At 58.0% G+C, this 17666-nt stretch overlaps 2 protein-coding genes across 9 annotated transcripts in view; one reads left to right on the top strand and one right to left on the bottom strand.

The window, feature by feature from the left end:
- Positions 1-10026, top strand: part of EEFSEC (eukaryotic elongation factor, selenocysteine-tRNA specific) — a 195495-nt gene extending 185469 nt beyond the window's left edge. For 2 of the 7 annotated variants that reach the window (XR_009542668.1, XR_009542674.1), the window contains 5 exons: positions 670-3066; positions 4374-4454; positions 5277-5407; positions 6121-6271; positions 9766-10026. The gene's annotated coding sequence lies outside the window, so the exon portion shown is untranslated. The remainder of the gene's footprint in view (positions 1-669; positions 3067-4373; positions 4455-5276; positions 5408-6120; positions 6272-9765) is intronic. The other 5 variants (XR_009542673.1, XR_009542669.1, XR_009542671.1 and 2 more) reach the window with 5 other exon arrangements.
- Positions 8810-17045, bottom strand: GATA2 (GATA binding protein 2). Of its 2 annotated transcripts, none has more exons than XM_060161006.1 (6): positions 16847-17045; positions 15907-16183; positions 14849-15490; positions 13031-13176; positions 11077-11202; positions 8810-10643 (listed from the first exon to the last, which is right to left on the bottom strand). In XM_060161006.1, the coding sequence occupies exons 2-6, from the start codon at positions 16133-16135 to the stop codon at positions 10344-10346; spliced, it is 1443 nt and encodes a 480-aa protein (XP_060016989.1). In that variant the 5' UTR covers positions 16136-16183; positions 16847-17045; the 3' UTR covers positions 8810-10343. The 2 variants fall into 2 exon arrangements, with proteins under 2 accessions (XP_060016989.1, XP_060016990.1); XM_060161007.1 differs by lacking the exon at positions 16847-17045 and adding an exon at positions 16730-16747.
- Positions 17046-17666: the final 621 nt, after the last annotated feature.

Genomic DNA, 17666 nt, shown 5'->3' on the forward strand with positions numbered 1-17666 from the left:
CCAAACTCCTGCAGTCACACGACAGGCCAGGTGTCACCAGAGCAAGGCCAGGAACCCTGGGCTACACCCCAGAATCATCACTTGATGTGCAGTTATGCTGCATCCATGCTTTTTGTGTGCCAAAGGCATTCGCTTCTTTCATGTGAACATTGAAAACATAAGGGTGATGTGTTTGGCTGTTTATTTCCTAATAAATTCATCAAGTCAGAACCTCGAAACATCAAGCGGTTGCCTGGGCCTGAGGGGACGAGGGCTGCAGAGGCTCAGATGCCAGGCCCAAGAGCTTGGATGTGTCCCGGGGGGGGGGAGCCCTTGGGAAGATTTGAAGTGGGGGGAGGGAGAGGGACGTGATCAGTTGCATGTTCCAGAAAGATCTCTCCACAACGAGACTGCTTCATACCCAACAAACTGGTAAAAACGTAAAAGGCTGACATGACCAAGTGGTGGTGAGGATGCGAAATTCCCAAAGCCTGCTGGTGGGAAAGTTCATTGGGACAAGAAGTTTGGAAATTCTTGGCCTTGTCCTGTCAGTGTGAGGGTGCTGAGTCCCTTGACTCAGTAGTTCCAGTTCTAGGCTTACCCCGCCCCCCCCCCCGGGAGAAGCGGGGCCTGGTGTCATTCCGGGACTACAGGACATTGTATAAGCTGTCATGTTGGTCCCTCTTGCAGAGTCTTTTCTCTGACTGGCTTTGAAGCAGGAAGCTGCCGTGACAGCCGATCCGTGTTTCCCTGGTCCAGCGTCTGATGAGAACCCAGCCCTGGTCTACATGTTGCTGGCAGCCGCGTGGGACCGTAAGCTACACCGCGCCTAGGCTCCTGACCCACAGACCGTGAGACAGAAACCTGTGTGCTTCTAAGCTGCTGAGTTTGTTGGGATTTCTTTTTTCTTTTATATATATATATTTTTATTTATTTATGTATTTATTCATTTTTGGCTGCATTGGGTCTTCACTGCTATGCGGGTTTTCTCTAGTTGCGGCGAGCGGTGGCTACTCTTTGTTGCGTGCGTGGGTTTCTCATTGTGGTGGCTTCTCTTGCTACAGAGCATGGGCTCTAGGCGCATGCGCTTCAGTAGTTGTGGCACGTGGGCTCAGTATTTGTGGCATGCAGGCTCAGTAGTTGTGGCGCACAGGCTTGGTTGCTCTGCGGCATGTGGGATCTTCCCGGACCAGGGCTCGGACCCATGTCCCCTGCATTGGCAGGCGGATTCTTAACCACCGCGCCACCAGGGAAGTCCCTGTGGGGATTTCTTACACAGAATAGAAAATCAGTACGGGGTCAGGGAGGGGGGCTGTTGTATTGTTAGTTATATATTTGGCTATCTGAAATATTTCATAATTTAAATTAAAAGGTTATGAAAGATCCCAATGGCTGAAGAGACAGATCGCAGAGCACGAGCTGGAGGCCGGGGGGGTCACGAGGAGGCCAGCGTGCTGCTGTGTGGGTGAGGGTGGAGCTGGGCAGTGTAAGGGGGCTCAGGGAATGTGTAGAAACGTCCCCTGCATCCCTAAATTCTGAGGAAGGGGAGGGGCCGTCCCAGCGTCCCCGCCACGCCTGGGAAACCTGGATCACAGCCCTCCCCCCAGGTCAGCACAGCCCAATCTGGGGGGAGGAGCAGGGAGAAGGAATAAGGACGGCATTTTCCCAGGGTCCCCTAGGGAGCCCTGCAGTGTGGGCTGGGGGGACAGATGGAGTGGTAGGAGGAGGCCGCTGGGCTGGGTCCACCACGTCCGTCTCCTGGGAGAAGACCCCCGCCCCCACTCCAGCCTGAATGCCAGGGGGAGCCATCCCAGGGAGTGGGAGCCCCAGCCCTGCCTGTACTCAGTGTCCGCAGCTATACAGGAGGATGATCTGAGGGCACCCTGCCCACTTGGGGGCCGGATGGGAGGAAATGCTGAAAGCACCTGCTGAACAGCCAGGGCCGGCCCTTCGGCCCTCCCGTCCCTGGCAGCCTTAGGTGCTGTGGGGAAGGAAGAACAAAGAGGTCCCCAGACACCCTGGGCTTCTAGGAGTGGAGACGGGCATCAGGGCTCAGTCTGAAGCCCACTGACTGAAATGGCATTAGAAGGCGACCTCCTTGTTGGGTGAGCTCTCCAAGGACTGAGGAACCTTTGCCTTCCCCATATTATCCTTGTAACAACCCTGCAAAGTGTGGTCTTGTTTTACTGGTGAGGAGTCAGGATTCAGAGAGGCTAAGCCACTTGCTCAAGGCTGCACAGCAAGAGAGAGGCAGCTCTGTATGCCCCACAGTCAGGCCTTGTCCTTCGGTGACATTGGTTAGGAACTAGGGAGCTCTGAGGGGCTGAGGGGAGGGAGACTTCAGATAAGGATTCCTCTCATATCTTTGGCTGGGGTTTTGAAGGATGAAGAGAAGTTCTCCCGGCAAATCTGAAGGGGAGAACATCCCAGGGAGAGAGACCAACCAGGAACAAGGCAGAGAAAAGAAAAAAGGTTTTGTGAATGATTATTTCCTACATTACAAAAGTGGCACATAACACCTTAAAATATTAGCCCAAGTTTATAAAGTGAAAAGTACCCTCTCACCACCCCGGTCTCTCATACTTCCCGGGAAGTAACCACTGTTATTCGTTAGGCATATGTCTTCCCGGGTTTTTTTCTATATGTACACAAACATTTTTTTTTTTTTTTTTTTTGTGGTACGCGGGCCTCTCACTGTTGTGGCCTTTTCGTTGCGGAGCACAGGCTCCGGACGCGCAGGCTCAGCGGCCATGGCTCACGGGCCCAGCCGTTCCGCGGCATGTGGGATCTTCCCGGACCCGGGCACGAACCCGTGTCCCCCGCATCGGCAGGCAGACGCTCAACCACTGCGCCACCAGGGAAGCCCCATACACAAACATTTTTAAAACAAAAAATCATACATTATATATTGTTCTGCAGTTTGCTTTTTATCCCCCCAAAGAACCCTGCAGTTTAGCTTTTATTTCTAGTGTTTCTGTGAAGTGCACCTGAGGAGAGCTTGGAATTTCGATCAGCATTCCCACATATGGCACATGCTAGCAGCTGTTTCTACTATGGCAGGCCTTTTCCATTTTTCTGAGAGGAGAGGTAAAAAGTGGTACCTCCTTGCGAAATGTGCATGTACTTGATTCTTTCTGAGGTTGAGCTCCCGTCCAAATGTTTATCAAGTGTTTATTTACATGTCTATTAGGAAGAACCTGTCTGTGTATCCTTTGCCTGGTTTTCTCTTTTTCTTGACTGTGTGTGTGTGTGTGGGGGGGGGGTCTTTTTATTAGGTACTGCATTTTTGTATTTTGAGTTTTTGCATGTTTGCATAATTGCAAAATTATCTCCCATTTTGCAAGGATTATCTTTAAATATTACTTTTTATCATTAATGCTATTAACCCTCGTTACAGAAAACTTGGAAAATGGGGAGGTAAAGGAGAAATCATCTATCACAGAGCTGTGACCATTTGTTAGCATTTGGTGACAGTTCTTTTCCCACATGCTGCAATGACTCTTGTCATCGTGTTAGACACTTGTAGCCCGTGACTCGGCTCTAAGAGCGTAACCTTCGGGAGGCATTTTAAAGGCTTTCTCGTGGATGTCGTGTAGTTCCCTCACCTGTCTCCTTTTTTTATTGTGGTAAAATACACATAACGTAAATTTTACTATTTTAACCATTTTAAAGTGCACAGTTCAGTGGCCTTAAGTACATTCACACTGTTGTGTAGCCATCACCTCCATCATCTCCAGAACCTTTTCATCTTCCCAAACTGAAACTCTGTCCCCATCAAACACTAGCTCCCCCTCCCCCTCTCCCTGTCTCTATGAATCTGACTGCTCTTGGGACCTCAAATAAGTGGGATCACACAGTATTTGTCTTTTTGTCAGACTCGTTTCCCTGAGCATAATGTCCTTAAGGTTCATCCATGTTGTAGCAGGTGTCAGAATTTCCTTTCTTTTTAAAGCTGAATAATATTCCATCGTATGGATGGACCACATCTTCTTTATCTGTTCATCTGTTGATGGACACTTGGGTCGCTTCCACCTTTTGGCTACTGTGAACAGTGCTGCTGTGAACAGAGGTGCAAATACCTGCTCAAGTCCCTGCTTTAGACCTTCTGTGAATGTACTCTCATCATGCCCTTTTTCTGAGTATTTAGGTTGTATCCAGTCTCTCCGTTTTATAAATAATGATGTCCTGAACATCTCTATGTCAGAGTTTCTTGTTAAAGGTATCTGGAAGATTACTCAGCATTCAAGCATTCAAGTCTTGGAATTGGAATCGTGATCTCAGGGTTCATTTCAAACATGTGATCCCAGCCATTATCCCACCACTCCCTCCCTGCTCCAGAAGCTTTGGCATCTTGTGTGTTCAACAATTTTTCCTTTTTTCTCTTTGGTTCCTAGAAAGGACAAACTTAACCTTGAGGTTTGCAGTGTTCCTTTGCCATTTTATCTGTTGGGGAACCAACCTGGGTGATCCAGCTGGTAGGTTGCCGTGGATAGTTTCGAAACTGACTCCTTAAGAAATCTGGAATGTGGAATAGAATACATGTGACCTCAGGACTCAAACCCAGTGTCCCTGAGACCCAGACAGGCCTGGGCAAGAGGGGCCAGGTAGAGACAGAGACAGGGCTTCCTGAGGGGAGCGATGCAGAAATGGCCCTGCAGACACACAGTCCCTTCCGGGCCAGATCTTCTGCCTATTTTTAAGTGAATTTCCTTTTTTTTTTTTTTTTTTTTTTTTTTGGCCGCACTGTGCAGCTTACGGGATCTCAGTTCCCCAGCGAGGGACTGAACCTGGGCCATGGCTGTGAAAGCCTGGAATCCTAACCACTGGACTGCCAGGGAACTCCCTGGATCTCCTAATTTAAAATCATTTGCCATTCATTCATAGTTTTGTCAGACATCAGGCTGCTGGTCGTAGATCAGAGCAGGTCTTCGCCCAGGGAGGTGCTGTTCCGCCAGGTGTTCCAACACCGCTGGACTGAATAACCCTTCCCACTGCATTGATCAGGATACCTCCTTTATCATCCATTATCTTATAAATAATAGGGGCTCTTTCGGGCTTACCCGAGCCTGAGCCATTGATCTACTTATTCTGACGGCACAACCACAAGGTTTGAACAATTGTGATCATAGAATCTGGTTTAATACTGGAAAGCGTCACACACACACACACACACACACACACACACACACACTCACACTCACACTCACACTCACACTCACACACACACACACACACACACACACACACCCTCGCTCTATTTTCCCTAATTTTCTGACTTGTTCTGCTGGTCTTGTTAGTTTTTCCAGATAAAGTTTGGAATCGTTTTGTCATTTTGCCTAGAAGCAAAACAAACCCAGTGGCCCTGTGATGTGCCGGCCGTGCTGTCAGCACAGGACAGTGCTGTGGTGTCGTCTTCCCTTCATCCCAGGTGAAGTGGATGCAGGCATTCCTCCCAAACCCGGTTCCCCTGGGGTGGGGTCCGTTCTGTGGCCTTGGGGACTGGAAGGCTTTTTCCCTTCCCTGTTCCCAGCAGTGGGTCAGCAGGAGGCAGGAGGGCCTTTGGGGGGGACAGAGCTGGTCTGTAAGAATTACAGCAGGGGGTTGGGTTCTTCTACTGAACATGGGAAGAAGCAGCCCGGGAAGCAGGAAGGGAGGAAGGGCCCTGGGCCGCCAGCCCCACTGGGTGCAAACAGACGGAGCAAAGGCCAACCCAGCCCGGGCACCCTGGCGCCGCCCGCAGAGCCAGAAGGGCACCATCGCCCTGAGAGGCCTGCCTGCCTCCCGCCCGCCCTACCTGGGGGCTCTGAGGCCACGGAATCGAAACTGTTGCCAGCACAGTGACTCTGGGCTGCGGGACTCATCGCCACTGGGGTGGGCACAGAAGCTGCAGGAGCCCTGAGCCTGGTTGTACTGCTCAGCAGTGACTTGCTGGGCCTTGAACCTGGGCCTCCAGGGCCAGTGTGCGTCCCCCGCTCCCGGAGGCCGCCCGTGCTCCTCAGCGGCATCCCCCCACCCCCACCGCCTCCCCCCCAACCAGGGCCCCGGCAAGGATCTTTGTATGTTTCATCCCCCACCCGAATGCCAAGCACAAATGGGGTCAGTAAACATTCGTGGGATAAATGAGTGGATCTCATTCAACAGATGTTTGGGAAGCACCTACCGCCAACCCATGAATGACCACGGGGACGGAAGAGGGACGGGACGGTCGCCACCCTGCTCTTCGGAACCTGAGCACCTTGCGCGATGCCTGGCCGGGGCTCCTCCGGTAACACTGGCCCGCAGAAGGAAAGAAGTAAGACTGGGAGTGATAGAGACGCGAGGGGAGGCCGCTGTCAAGCGTGGTCCTTCTGGGCTCTGGATTCTGGCTGGAGGTCCGGAGCCACGGTCTAGACTCGGGTCCACGTCGTCAGTACTCAGTTCTGGGTTCTGAGCTCCACGCCCTAGGCTGTGGCTTTCGGGTCCGCCTCCAAGGCCCAGGTTCTGGGCTGTCTGTTCTGAGCTCTGGATTCCGAGGTCCAGGTTCCGGGCCCCAGGCTCAGAGTCCTCGCCCCAGGTTCTGGGTTTGGGGGCGACGCTCAGTGCCCTGTGTTTGGCCTCTGGCTCCTGAGTTCTGGGGTGCAGACTGTCTGGCTCTCTACGCTCTGGACTCCAGGTTCTGGCCCGGGCTCTGGATTCGGGCCCGGCGGGCAGGCCCGTTTGCCAGAGGCCCCGCTGGGCTGCCGCGGTGCTCACGGCCTAGGATGTAAGCTGCCCGAGCGCAGAGACTCTTGCTTGTCTCGTGTGCCGTGTGGTCCCCACCCCCAGAGCAGCGCCTGGCGTCTCAGCGTTCATCGGGCACGCGCGTGTGTGCACTTGGGTGCGCGATCTGATAGACGCTCTCACCTGCAGTCAGGAGCCGGGGCGCAGGCCAGCAGGACCAGCCCTGCTCTCGCTGTGACCACGGCTGCCAGGAGGGGAGGCAAGAACGTCATGAGCTGGGGAAGGGCTGGAAGGGGAGCTGCTGAGGGGGCCTGAGAGGGCCCGGGGCCCCTGCGCTTTGAGATGGGCCGGCAGTGCCCCCCCAGCTACACACCGGAGCTGTTCCTGCTTGCTCTGCTTCTCCACAGAAAGGACACGGGCAGGGTAGCAGTGGCACAGCAGGGGCAGAGGCATCCTGAGGCAGAGTCCCAGGGATGCTCCCCCATCGCTCCCCCGTCTCTCCCCCGGCCCCGAGTGACCCCCTGCCGGCACACGGTCTGGGGGTGAGGAGGATGGAAGGGGAGCCTCCTGGACAGGGGACTTGAGGGCTGCGGGGAGTGATCATCAAATACCATCAGGGACGCGGGGAGCAGCAATGATGATGATTAGGGTCAGGGACGGTGGCACACGTCATGGGGAGACAGTGTCATTCAAACGTGGCACAGAGATCTTGGTGATCAGAGTGATCTCTGGTTGACGATATCATTAATCATACACCAGGAACATGGGGGGAGTGAGGATGTGATGGGAGCATTGGTGTCATGGATTCGATAACCAAGGGTAGAGGAGATATTGGTGGTCAGAGTCAGTGATGAGCCACCCAGAGATGTTGGTGGTGTGGGATCTTCTAGGGATCAAAGGCATTGATGCTTAGAGAATCAAGTGATCAGAGACACAGGTGACTGGTGATACCGACGACCAGGGAGGTTGGCGATCGGGGTATAAGGGCCATTGGTCATCAGGGACTTGGAAGGTGAGAAGATCCAGCAGCCACCGAAGTAGGACACGATGATGAGCGCTGAGCAGTCAGGGTTATTAGTAACCAGTGTCACGGTGACCATGTTGGTAGTCAGAAAACTTGACGGTAAGAGTCCATGATCAGGGGCATGGTTGGCTAGAGATGTTGGTGATTGGAGAAAAGTGGCCAAGGACATTGCTAAGAAGACATCAGTGATGAGAAATTGTGTGCTTGGAGATGCTGATCCCATATGAGTGATCAGATCTGTCATTGATCAGAAAACTATTGATCAGTGACACCCGTGATCATACTTGTTGATGACCTAGGACGTTAGAGACAGGGTGCAGTGGCGATCAGCACGCTGGTCATCAGGAAACATGGGTGATGAGAGGTCCCGGCGATCACAGACGTGGCGGTTATCGGATGTTAGCAACCAGACACACTGGATAGAAATACTGGTGACGAGGTGTGGAATGTTGGTGGTAAGAGATACTCATGATCAGACCTATTATTGGTGAGCACGGTCAGTCTCTGGAGACGTCGGTGATCACATTTTGTGGATGTCGGTGACCAGACGCATCACTGATCAGAGGGCATCGATGAACTATTGGTGATCGCGTGTTGGTGGTCAGTTGTTAGTAATCAGATGTCTGTGGTCACAGGCTCCAGTGATCAGACATGTCATTGATCAGGAATATCGGTCATGATGACTGTCTCCAATAACCAGCATCACTGATTAAAGAGGACAGCCGTCAATGACATGAGTGATCAAAGGCACTGGTGACCAGGTTTGTCAATGAACGTGGAAGGAAGAGGACGGCATGGGGAGGGGGATCAGTCCTTGCGGGGTTCTGTGTGAGCCCTTAGGAAAAGGGTCAGAACGTGGGCTAAAGGCTGCAGAACCCCGTAGCCTTCCTGAGCCTCCCCGGTATCCACCCAGCCAGGACCAGAATTCAGACGGGAGCAGTTTTCAGGGGAGGAGGGTCAGGACCTCAGACCCCGGCCAGACAGGGCCCCTCTCCTGTTCCAGGGGCCCTTCCATCCAAATCACCGGCTGCAGGACTGATTCGGTCTTAATGACCTCGGCAGCTGGGACCCAGGAGCCCCAGGAGCCCACAAGACAGGCCAGAGGCATTCACAAAAAGTATTTTATTACTCTTAACAGTTTTCACTTTGAAGGAATAGGAAGATAGCATACAATTTTTACAGACAATATATAAATGTTGTACATAATTAACAATAACTTAGTTCACTAATCCAAAATAAAACAGGCCAAATAAAACATAAGACCAGAAAATACTGCCGATTCTTTTTCTTATGCGGATACTAGTACAAAATAAGTTACTTCTGGCTGTGGTGCCCCATATTGCACTTGGACTATATCAGCACAACCCTCTTCCTGGGCCGGGTCCTTGCTGGCCACCGCACCCCGCCACTGCCGCATACAGAATCTAAGCTCGGACACAGTTATGTACAGCTGTACCTTGGGAAGGATCCAGACAGCCACAGCAAGGCAGAGCAGAACCCTGGCACCTCCCAGGACCCAGCAGGGTCGTGGCCTCTCGCTCGGTCCTGGCTCTGACCCACCCCCAGCTCCTGCCTTCGCCACCTGCCAGGTCAGCCCCCTGGAAGCCACGAGCAGCCGAGGCCCCACCCCTGGCCCCTGGCTCCCCGTCCTAGGGCCGTGGGATCTGAGAACTTTTCCAAAAATAACTGCGAAGCTACAGCCTTGGTTTGTAGGTTTTATTCCTTTCCATAGCAAGGGCTTTCGTGGCAACGTACAATTGACTGGACCCAAAAAGAGTTTAAAAATAAAACAACTAACTCATCGGCGAGTTAAGCTTATGTAGGTTTGTTTTGTTTTTTTTTTTTTTAAACATTTTCTTCTTTTGTCTCAGAGTTGGAGAGGAGGGGGTTTAGGGGTTAGCAGAAGGAGGATGTATGTACAGGGGTCCGCCGAGCAGAGGAGGTGGCTGTAGCTCAGACCCGTCTAGGGCGCACGGGTCACCCCAGCCTCAGCCTCAGAGGCCAGGGGAGCAATCGGAGAGACGCTTCCCCTCTCAAGAAAACGTTTCCTTCCTGTGACCCAGCCCCGGCCTGGGAATCTGCGCGGGACCGCCCGTGATTGTCTCTGCCCTCTGCGCCCGGCCTGGGTTCAGCGCTTTCAGAGAGGGAGCCAGTGGAGAGGGTGCAGGCCGAGGTCCCCGAAGACCTGCCCCCGGAGCCGGGCACGGGGAACGGTCAAGTGGCCCTTGGCGCCGAGGAAGCCCCGCGAACTTGGGGCAGCTCAGACCGCCCAAGTCTCCCAGTCCTCGTGAGAAACAAGAGCAAATAAATTACTTTTGCCTCTACTCCCTCCTCCTTCCACGACGCGGTTTCCTGCGTGGGTCCCTTGCCCCCAGTCTTCGTAAAGTTGTCCTTTCTGCTCGCCAAACAGTTGTCCGTGGTGGAGGCCCCACCTGGGAGGCCGAGGCAGCCTCCCAGCCCAGGGAGCATCTTCACAGTGACGGCCGACGGGCCCACAGGTGAGGCAGCGCGGGGCTCCAGCTGGGCTGGCAGGGCAGCGTCAGTCTCCGGGGAGGGACGGGCAGCCGCGGGTCTGGTCCCTGCCCCCCGTCCCGGGAGCGCCTGCCCCGGCATCTGTCTGTCGGTCCGTGGGGGGCGGTCCCTAGCCCATGGCGGTCACCATGCTGGACGGGTGGGGGTGGCCGAAGGACAGGCTGGAGGAGGGGTGGATGGGCGTCGGGGTGGGCAAGATGTGTCCCGAGTGGCTGAAGGGCGGGAGGTGGCCCACAGGCGCCATGTGTCCGGCCAGGGCAGCCGCGCTGAAGGGGGAGGCCTTCTCCTGCATGCACTTGGACAGCTCCTCGAAGCACTCGGCCCCCTTCTTGTTCTTCTTGGACTTGTTGGACATCTTCCGGTTCCGAGTCTGGATGCCTTCCTTCTTCATGGTCAGCGGCCTGTTCACCTGGGGGCGACCACGGAGCTTTCAGGGGGTGGAGCTCCCTTCCCAGAGCAAGAAGCCCACCCCCAGCTCGCACGGGGCGGGGTGGGGGGGCCCACTTCCAAAGGCCCACCGCCCACCACCGTCTTCCCGCCAGCACCGCTGCCATCTTGAGAAAGGCGCCTTTCACTGCGTGGGGCTGCCCGGCAGCCTGCAGGGCGTTCGGCCCACGAGGTGCCAGCGCCGCCCCCCCAAACCCCACCCCAAAGCCGAGGTACCGCTGTCCTCGACCCACCGGCCCCTGCCCCTCCCATCCTCCCAGCCAGCCAGCTCGCCCCCCTCGTGGGAAGCCCTTCTGGCGCTCGGGGCGGCTTCCCAAGCCACGCCACGCTGGAGGCTGCCGCGCGAAGCGCAGCGGTCCCCCGGGAGGCGGGGCGGGCCAGGCGGGCGGACCTACATTGTGCAGCTTGTAGTAGAGGCCACAGGCGTTGCACACAGGGTCCCCGTTGGCGTTGCGGCGCCATAAGGTGGTGGTTGTCGTCTGACAATTTGCACAACAGGTGCCCGCTCTCCTGGCGGCCGACTGGAAGGGAAGGGGGGAGGGGAGGCGTGGCGTCAGCAGGCTGGGCTCCCACGGCCCCCCCCACCTTCTCCCAGACCCTCGCGCCACCCCGGCCCCCGCCAGCTTAGCCCAGGAGCAGCAAATCTCACAGGGGAATCAAGGCATCTCAGAGCCGTGGAATTCTAGAATCGGAGACCTAAACCGTCACAGAACTTTAGAATAAAGGACTCTCTGAAGCCTGATCTCAGAATCAAAGGGGTTGCAAGAGCTGGAAGGAACACGTAGCCACCTCCCCCATCACCGAACAATCTAACGCTACAGATGGGGAAACTGAGGCTCTGAGAAGGGGTCTTCTGGTTGAGAAGGCTGGCTGGGCCCCCTGGAGCACCTGGGTCTGGAGCCGCACTCCCAGAAAACCCATAATCCTGGGCGTGCCTGAACCCCTGAGGCCAGAGGAGGGGGCCCTGCAGCTGCCCAGGGCAGGGATGTGAAACGCTCAGGGAGTCGAGCTGCAGTGTCCAGTGCAGTAGCCACTAGCCCTGTGGCCATTTAAGTTAAACTGAACTAGAATTTAATTCAGTTGCTTCACCTGCACCAGCCACATTTCAAAGGATCACTAGTCCCAACACGAGCTAGAGGCAACCACAGTGGACGGGGCAGACCTACAAAGTGTCCATCTTCACAGCTTTTATTGGACAATACCAGTCTGTGTGTCCAGCACCCCATACCCCAATCCTCGGAGTTCTAACTGCCCCCTAGCCCCTCAAGAAACGCAGGGCAGAGGTGACCTGGAAACGTCTGGTTTCTGGAGAAGGGAGCTAAAGGCTCCCAAGAGAAGAGGCAAGAGAGTCTTTACCCCAGAAAGCAGAACGCCCTCTGCAAACCCACAAGAGCACTTCCCAGGGAACCGCGGGCAGCAGGGGTGGGGGTGGGAGGCGGGGAGTGGCCCCAGGCCCCAGCCTGGTCCAGAGGGGCCGGCCTGCAGCCACGGGGGTGGGGAGGGGTGAGGGTGAGTAAGCAGCCTGAAGCTGGAATTCTGACTCAGGGACCAAGCCCGCATCCTCCACCACCCGGGCCCTCACCCCGCCCTCGCTCCAGGGAAAAAAAAAGGGGGGCCCCCGAAGCAGCAAGCGATTTAAGCCTCATAAATCACTTCGCCCTGAAAAAATATATTTATTATTCTTAGCATTTTACGCATTATTTGCAGAGTGGAGGGTATTAGAAGTTTCAAAACAGCCCAGCGAGAGGCAGGACTGAGCCGAGGAGAGACTGAAAACTGGCGGAGTCCGGAAACAGATACGCGAAGTTTCCTTATCTTTGGGCTGCAGATGTCCGGATAGGAAACTCCGGCAGGAGATCCGAAAGGGCATTTTTTTAAACTCACTCAAATGAAAATACACAGTATAGGTGACTCCATGGAAAAATAATAAAGGGCAGGTTTTTTTTGGTGGTTGGTGTGTGTGTTTTATTTAAATAAGCGTGAGGAGACTGTGTGGGGAAGCCAGGGAGAGCAGCCTGGGCTACAAGGAAAATTACTTCACGGCCCTATTTTTAAAAGGAGTTTAACAGAGGCCAGGGGACCGGACTTGGGCCCCTGGAAGCTCAACTTTGGGGGGATCCCTGAAGGTACCAGGTGGGCTGCAGAGGGGAAATCTGGCCTGAAAGAAATCTCGCCTAAAAGCCGGGCAACCCCAACTGACACCCAAGTGATTTTAATGATGAGTTCAGGCGACAGAGCACCTGTATCTGAAGGTTTGCTCTTTTTGTCATTAACTGTCAGCTCCCGCCCAGGCCGACGCCCCCAGCCCAGGCTGCCTGGCAGCCCCCAGTCCAGGCTGCCCGCTCTTACCAGTCTCCGTTTGGGCTTGATGAGGGGCCGGTTCTGCCCGTTCATCTTGTGGTAGAGGCCGCAGGCGTTGCACAGGTAGTGCCCGGTGCCGTCCCGCCGCCAGAGAGGGGTAGCCGTGGCCCCGCAGTTGACACACTCCCGGCCTTCTGAAAGGGGACAGGGGGAGACACCAGCCTGTTCAACCGACAAAGTCACAGGAGGGGGCCGGCGGGCCAGCCAGGCTGCTCCAGGGTGGGACTTTTAGCTCCAGCCTGGCGGGAAGAGGGACCCCAGAGGTGGGAGGTGGGATTCGGAGAGTAGCTTAAGGCAGGGGAATGGGGCGGGAGGGAGGAGCGTGGCCAGGGCCCCAGGGATCTTCAGCACTGCCGGCCCGGGAGAGGGTATTTACAGCAAACTTCGCGGACAGCAGCAAGGGGCGGGGGGGGGGGGGGGGGGGGGGGGCACGAGTCGCCAGCTCAAGCCGGCTGGGCCGGGAGGACTCGGCCCCCTTCCTAGTCCCTCTCCTCTTCTGTCCCTGTCCTTTCCCCCCAGCGGCGTCCCCGCTCCCTGTCCTGTGTCCTCAGCCCCGTCTTTCTGTTCTCCGTCCCTCCGTCCACGGTCACTTCCTTCTCAATCCCCCACCTCCCTGCCTTCCGCCGAGGCCCTGGACGGGGGTGGAAGTTGCTGTCCTTTAAAATGAAATAAATAATAAGCCCTTTCGTTTTTTGAGGCTGAGTAGGCTAAGTGACCTTGGTCTGGTGGTGGTGGTATTTTGTTTTGTTGTTGTTCAAGGGCCATCTGGAATTCAGATAGAATGTAAAACAAATTTGGGAGAAAGAACTAATTAAAGGCAAGCGAGCTGGTCTGAGCAAAACAGCGCCCCGAGGTGGGACGGGAGTGGGCACTGGCGGCGGCAGGGTGGAGCCACACAGCTGCTGTTACCCCGGACAATTTCTCCCCATTTAGTTTAAACTAAGCTGTCAGTCCATACGGGCAGAAAAGGCGGTTTCTGGACTCAGCAGCAAAAGTTTTAAAAATCTTCCTCTTCCCCGTCTCAAAGGGACTGGAAGGAGGTGTGGACAGCAGGAGCCCCACACCAGCCACAGCGGCGTCCGCTCTGCAGCCGCATTCCTGGACAACCCAGCCCGGTCCCAGCCAGTTCCCGAAGCAGAGGGGCAGAGGCACCTACAGCTCCTTCCCCTCACTCCAGCCCTCAGGGAGGGAGAGTGAAGGACGTGCCAGGGGGCAGGGAGCGGCATCGGGTCCCGGGAACTTTGCCTGGGGGGTGGGGGTGAAATCTCCCGAGAAGATTGGGAGCCATCGACATCCCAAGACCCGGACTGATGAAGTCGGAGATCCAATCCAGATTCCTTAAGGGTCTGGAGCCTCTGGGAAGGGCTGAGTGCACCCACAGCACGCACACACGCTCACAAACACATGTACACGCACGTATACACCGCCTCACTGCTCTCACCTGCATATTGCATTCTCTCACATGCTAAGTCATGAGGCTGCTCGAATTTTCACTTAAGACGCAGGGAGGGGAAGGGGGGATTCCCGTTGTGTGTTCTGGTCGGGCAGTGGCCAACCTCGGAGGGGAGGGTGAGGAGTGGGGATGGGCAATAAACTTTGGGGCCACCAGGAACACTTAAGGGCAGAAGTTCTAGGGTCCCTTGTCCCCGTTCTGGGGTCTCAAAGATCTGCTGGGGGCCATTAGAGAGGACGTCACCCATCCCGGATCCAGGACACCGACACTGCCCCATCTCCCATATCACGGCCCCCTCCCCCGCAAAGCACAAACCGTCCCCACGTCCACTAGGTCCCTGGCCCTGCCTTTACCTGAGCACGAGCGCGCCTTGCTCCGCTGCTTAGGGGTGAAGCTGGAGGCCGGGCCACCCAGGAAGCCTCCGGGGTGGAAGAGCCCGCTGCTGTAGTCGTGGGCGGTGGCCGGCACATAGGAGGGGTAGGTCGGGATTGGGTGGTGTGTGGCAGGCTGGGTGCCCATGGCAGCCAGGCCTGGGCGCAGGGGACTGCCACTTTCCATCTTCATGCTCTCCGTCAGTGACACCTGGTATTTGACGCCGTCCTTGTCCTCCCCCCGGGCCGCAGCCCCCCCTGCGGAGGAGGAGGCTGGGGAGGCAGCCCCAGTGGTGCTGGGGTCGGGAGACACTTCTTTGGGTGGCGTGGGTGGGAAGCCGAAGAGGTGGGAGCCCGAGTGGGCTGCAGTGGGGGGGAGGGAGGCCACAGAGCTGCCAGTGCCTCCCCCGCTCCCACCCCCTGCCCCCGGGTACACAGAGAGGGGGCCTCCGGGGCCTCCGGCAGCCGCGGGGTGCAGCGGCGTCTTGGAGAAGGGGCTCACGGTCCAGGGGTTGTGGTGATGTGCTGCAGCCGCGGAGAGGGCTGCTTTACCCCCGTCCAGCCAGGGCAGCCCCGGGCTGTGCAACAAGTGTGGGCGGCACATCTGGCCTCCGGTCAGCCGGGCTGCGGGGGGAGGGAGAGGGGTCAGGGTGCACGAGGCTGCGCCGAGCCGGGACACGGACACACAGGGCCACAACTCCCCACAACCAAGTAACCCCTCCCCAAAGAAAACCAGAAATGTAACACCCCAACCGGCAATAGTCAGGAATGTCCGTCCGGAGGGGAAGGACCAGTGGCACACAAGGACCCCCGAACAAGCCTGGAGGAAACCCTCACAGGCCAGCTGGAGACGGGCAGAAGCCCTACGGGGCCCAGACCCTCCCCAAGAGGCCGCTGCCCCGCTCCTTTCCCGGCCCGATTTCTCAGCTGCTCCGATTCCTGCGGATCCCACATCCGGGAAGCAGGCAGCCGGGCCTCGTCCCCTCCCGCGCCGGGCGCTCGGCGTCTGGGCTCCCAGTCACCCGCGGGCCCCGGCTCACCATGCGCGGGGCTGTAGGAGACGCGCGCCCGCGCGTGGGCCGGGTTGGCGTAGTACGGGTTGCCCTGCGAGTCGAGGTGGTTGAAGAAGACGTCCACCTCGTCGGGAGGCAGCAGCTGCGCGGGCTCCATGTAGCTGTGCGCCAGGCCCGGGTGGTGCGGGTCTGGGTGCTGAGCGTTCAGCACGGCGGGGTGCGCCATCCAGCGCGGCTGTTCCGGAGCCGCCTCCATGGCCGGCGGCGGAGGCCCGGGACCTGGGCGGAGGCGGTGGCGGCGTCCCTGCACGACGGAAGGGGGCGTGAGGGGCGCCCCCACGGCCCGACACCCCCAAAGCCCCGCCACACGGCGTCCCGCGCGCCGCTGCGCCCCAGCCGAGTTCAGCCGCAGACCGGTCCCGGCTGGGAGGAAAGCCCAAAGCTCAAAACGAAAGGAGAGTGGGGGAGCCGGCTCAGCCACGCACGCTCCCACGGTGACCCGGGTCCCGGAGCCACGCACCTGTGCGCACGGGGTCACACGCGGGGCCAAGCACCGACACCAGCGGCCCCAACAAACGCGCAGAGTCGCACTTCAGCCAGACGCTCACCGCCCCCCCCCCACCCTCGCACCAGCCCTGTACACAAACACATAAACACCGACTGGAAGTTGAAGACAGGCGCCCGAGCACCCACGGCGGCACACGATGCTAGCGACACGCACAGAACTACAGTTGGCGCTGACACGGACTGACCTCGCCTCCCCAAACACACACGCTGCCCCACGAGCCCAGAGCCAGCCCACCCCCACCCCCCGCGCGCACTCCCCGGCGACACGAGCAGGACTTCTCACCGAGGCACACCAAAGCAGTCACCCGCAGCCTGGCCCGCAGGGCCCAGACCCCCGCAGTGACCTCTCAGAGCCCGGCGCGCCCCAGGCCCCCGGCCCGCTCTCGAAGCCCAAACTTACACACGCAGCGCCGCGGGAGGGGGGCGCGGCCTCGGAGCGGGCAGCACGGGCGGGAGCCCGGGGGGCGGCGGGCTCAGGGACGGCGCGTCGGGCGGATGGCGGGGCTCACGGGGTGGGAGCGGGGGTCAGCGCGCGCCTCGGCCTCCGGCCCGCCCGGCTCCGGCCCCTCGGCATCCTCCGGCCGCCCTGGCGCCAGCTCGCTACTCCTGCACAGACATGAAGCGGGGGCCGCGCACGCCTAAGAAGCCCGCGCCAGCCAATCAGCGCCGCGCGCCGCCCAGCCTCCGCCCCCCATTGGCTGCGCCCGCAACTCCCGGTCCCCTGGACTCCCGGACGGACCCGCGGGCCTGCCCCCCTGCGCCTGCCCGCCTCCTCCCCGCGCCCTCCCGGCGGCCCCTGCTGCCGACGTTCCCCCCAGGACCCGCACCCCGCGGGCCGACTGTGCGCCCCCTCTTGCGGACACTCTTGGTTCCCCTAACCTCCGGGCCCTCTTCCCAGTAACTAACCTCCAACTGGGGCCCCCCCCCCCGGGAGCCTGGGCCGCGCACCCTCTGGGTGTTTGGGTGTCCTCTCCCCGGGACCCCAGCCCTACCACTCTCTCGGATCCCACCTCCTTTACCACTGAACGTGGCCATGGGAGTCCAACTACCTACCGACACCGTTCCCTGCCCCAATTGGGGCTCTGGCTAAGCGGGGGGTGGGGGGTGGGGTGGGAGGACTGCTGCGGGACAGCAGGATCGGTGAGGGGCAGGAACTACAGGGCCCCCGTGGGCACCTGGGCCTCGGACAAGAGGCCGCTTAGGACGGCCTGACCTGGTGG

This window comes from Lagenorhynchus albirostris, chromosome 10 (genome assembly GCF_949774975.1).
Source record: "Lagenorhynchus albirostris chromosome 10, mLagAlb1.1, whole genome shotgun sequence".
NCBI lineage: Eukaryota > Metazoa > Chordata > Mammalia > Artiodactyla > Delphinidae > Lagenorhynchus > Lagenorhynchus albirostris.